We start from the raw sequence: 3,571 nt of genomic DNA on the forward strand, positions 1-3,571 counted from the left end.
CGAGAGTTGCTGGGAACGAGCCCGCGATGGGGTGGGGTGGGGGAGCAAACAGAGCACTGCTCCCCCGCCATCCCCGCCCTTTGTCCGGAATCCAGCTGTGCTCCGTGGGTGGGGGCTTGGTGGGGGAGCGGCTCGCGTGGCCTGGCCCCTGGGCCCCTGCTGCTGATTGGCCAGTGGTGCAGGCAGCAGCCGGGCAGGCACGCTCCTGGCCCGGGCTGAGCAGATAAAGCGTGTCAAGGGGCACACGACTTGTAGCTCAGGAAATTCCCCTGGGGCTCAGAAGGGGACCCCCTAGGAGCTTCTCTTCTGCTTCCAGACGCAATTAACTCCAGGCGAGGGCGCCTGCAGTTCAGCAGAACTTCAGAGCGAAGAGAGGCACTCAGTTGTCCTCTGCTGCTTGACACTAACCGACCCGCCGCTCTCTATTCTTTTGCTCCGGGAGGACTAGGTAACAATTAGAAACCACCAAAGGGTAGACAAGGGGCAGGCGGTACCCCAATCCTGCGTGGGGTGGCCTCTAAAGCAGAGACTGTCTCACTCTGACCCTTCCATTTTTTCCCAACCACAGGATGGCGCCTCATCCCTTGGGTGCGCCCACCATCCAAATACCCCAAAATACCCAGCAACCTTTCTCCGGAGCCTCAGACAATGAAGTGCTCAGCTCCAAGTTCATCCCACCAAGCCCTACTCTCATGCTGAGGGACTGCTCCGAAGCAGAAGCGGGTGACTGCCGAGGGACCTCGAGGAAGCTCCGCGCACGGCGCGGAGGGCGGAACCGACCCAAGAGTGAGTTGGCACTGAGCAAGCAACGGCGAAGCCGGCGCAAGAAGGCCAATGACCGGGAGCGCAATCGTATGCACAACCTCAACTCCGCGCTGGATGCGCTGCGCGGTGTGCTACCCACTTTCCCAGATGACGCCAAACTTACAAAGATCGAGACGCTGCGCTTCGCCCACAACTACATCTGGGCACTGACTCAGACGCTGCGCATAGCGGACCACAGCTTCTACGGGCCGGAGACCACTGTTTCCTGTGGCGAGCTGGGCAGCCCGGGAGGTGGCTCCAATGGGGACTGGGGCTCTCTCTACTCCCCAGTTTCTCAAGCTGGCAGCCTGAGCCCTACCACCTCGCTGGAAGAGTTTCCTGGTCTGCAGGTGCCCAGCTCCCCCTCCTGTCTGCTCCCGGGCGCGCCGGTGTTTTCAGACTTCTTGTGAAGAGACCTGTCTGGCTCTGGGTGGTGGGTGCTGGCAGAAAGGGAGGGAGCCAGAGTCGCCGAGGTGGGAGGTAGAGGAGGTTCTCAAGCATCCTTGCTCCTTCTGGCTCTCACTAGCCGGGTCCCTGGCCCCCTTGCTGGTTCAAAGCTCTCCTTACAGTTTACAGCACCCTGGCTGCTGCCCAATGCAAAGCAGGCGAAAGCAGGCATTGCAGGCTGCTGTCTTCTTAAATCTCCTGTGCAGTATCTTCAAACTCTCTTTCAAAGCGGAGAAGAATGGTAGCTCTATGCGAGGGGGAGACTCTCATACTTTCTGGTGACCCTGCCCTCATTCACAACTGTCAGCCTCCGACCACCGCTTTCTGCAGGGTGGCCAAATCCAGTGTTGGTCCCACTGCTCTGGCTCTCTCTCATCCAGCTCCTGCTCACTCACCTCTGCTCCATAGACATAGACAATGCTCTTCCTCTCTGCTGCCCATCAGATCCAGGCAGGGTTTCCGGGCCGCAGCATTCTGCCTTAATTCACAAAGGTGATCCCCTGCTTTCTCCTTCTGCACTTTTCAAGTCATAGCCCTCCCCGGAGTGGAGACTCGGTTGGGAATGGGGAAAGCCCTGCTATGGCTCGGAGCATCTCTCCGGCTTGGCCCTGGGTCTGAAACCATGAACTCCAGGGACAGGTTCCTGGACCACTGCTTGTCTCCCTAAAAAGGAAAAAAAGAAAGAAAGAAAACAGAAAAATCAGCGTGTAAATGGTATAAAGCCATTTGAAATGAATTTTGTTATGGTAAATTATATGCCTCCTCTCCCGTTTTACACATTTGTATTTATTGATGCTATTTCGCGGTAGGAAAGTTTATATTTTGTACTTAAGAGTATCAGGGACTGGTGATTGAGATTTTGGACTAACTAATAAAAGATGGGCCCTCAAGACTTCAGCAAGATAACTCCGTGCGTGAGAGGAGGAGAGGAGGGTGGTAGCCACTGCTGGGTTGAGTAGGGCAATTCTACTCCCGGGAGTGAGATGAGGATTTTTCTAGGGTCTGGGGTCTCTACCTTGAGTGCTGAGCTGGAGGTAGGGCAGGCCATTTCAGAGGAGAGGAAGCCTCTTAAGAAATCATTAGTCTGAAGCTCTTGTTTTCTCTGAGACTTGCCTATTTCCAACAGCAGGTTCAGAAGAAAGGCAAATCTCTAGCTGGGGCTAGTGATTTTATAAGTCCCCCCCCAGCCCCCCTCCCCCACACATTTATCTGCCTGGATTTAGAACTACACTGCCCTCTGGGAAGGGAATGATAACTTGGAATACTAACAGGCACCCCTAGAACACCACCCCAGTAATTCCCCCTTCCCAAGGTATTTAGACACCCAGCATGACTCCACTCCCAAGGTACATTTTACTGACCAGTCTCCAGAAAATCACATTTTCAAGTAGTTTAGCAGCGAAGGTAGAGGGTCCAGCTGGGATCTCTATTCCTCTAGAAACGTGGACCCTTGACTGTGTATCCGCTCATAAAGTGGCCTGGGTTTTCACCCCACTGAACTAGCTCTCTGTAGGCAGTTCACTGACAGAGACTGGTTCACTGTAGGACCACAAGCTGGCCTGAGGGTACTAGCAGAGACTGGAAGCATCGCCTCAGAGAAGCTCTGCTGAGTTACAAGAAAGCTGCATAGCTTGCCCCTTAGGACCAAGAAAACGGAGGTCAGATATCCAGGAACCCACCCAAAGGGGGAAGATAAAGAAGTGACACCCACCAGCGGGAAGCTGCCAGTGACTGTGATCTGTGATATGTGTAGGTTGCTTCTGTCCTAGAGCCTACAGGTGGCAGTTTCTCAGGCTCTGATGCGAATGCCTCTTGTGTCTTTCTCTCTGGTGCCCGCCCCCCTCTGGACCTGAATGTTCCCTCTATTTCCAAGTCACTAAAGGAAGCTCAGAAGAGTTGTCTTCCTTATCAAGGACAGGGATTGTGGGGGGATGAGGGGTGGGGGTGGGCACTGCAAACAAGCGAATGAACAGAGCGTTGTTTCAGTTGGTGGCCTTAATCTGGGAGGAGGAGATTAATGGGTTATTGGAAACCTCAACAACAGCCAACTTTTCACCTGGGGCACTGCCCAGGGTGTCAACAGCTCCGTGCTGCACAGACCAAGCCTGCTATGTGTTGGTACCGGGTGGGGGGGAGGGGTATAGGCAGATCTGAAAAGCAGGACGGTTCCCCTGCCTCCTGGGACAGTCTCATGGATGTAGACAAGGTCATTCAAGACCTAAGAAACGTTATTACATGAGATATGAGCCCCAAGTGCAGGCTGAGACTAGTACCTGGGCTCAGATGGCAAAAAGGTTTGCCCAAAGAGGTCCTGGGAGGG

The 3,571-nt window shown here is 54.5% G+C and overlaps 1 protein-coding gene across 1 annotated transcript; it reads left to right on the plus strand.

The window, feature by feature from the left end:
- Positions 1-249: 249 nt before the first annotated feature.
- Positions 250-2,141, plus strand: Neurog3 (neurogenin 3). Its single transcript, XM_048451093.3, has 2 exons — positions 250-448; positions 569-2,141. The coding sequence occupies exon 2, from the start codon at positions 570-572 to the stop codon at positions 1,212-1,214; it is 645 nt and encodes a 214-aa protein (XP_048307050.1). The 5' UTR covers positions 250-448; position 569; the 3' UTR covers positions 1,215-2,141.
- Positions 2,142-3,571: the final 1,430 nt, after the last annotated feature.

The sequence above is a fragment of the Myodes glareolus genome, chromosome 18 (genome assembly GCF_982192425.1).
Source record: "Myodes glareolus chromosome 18, mMyoGla1.1, whole genome shotgun sequence".
Taxonomy (NCBI): Eukaryota; Metazoa; Chordata; class Mammalia; order Rodentia; family Cricetidae; genus Myodes; species Myodes glareolus.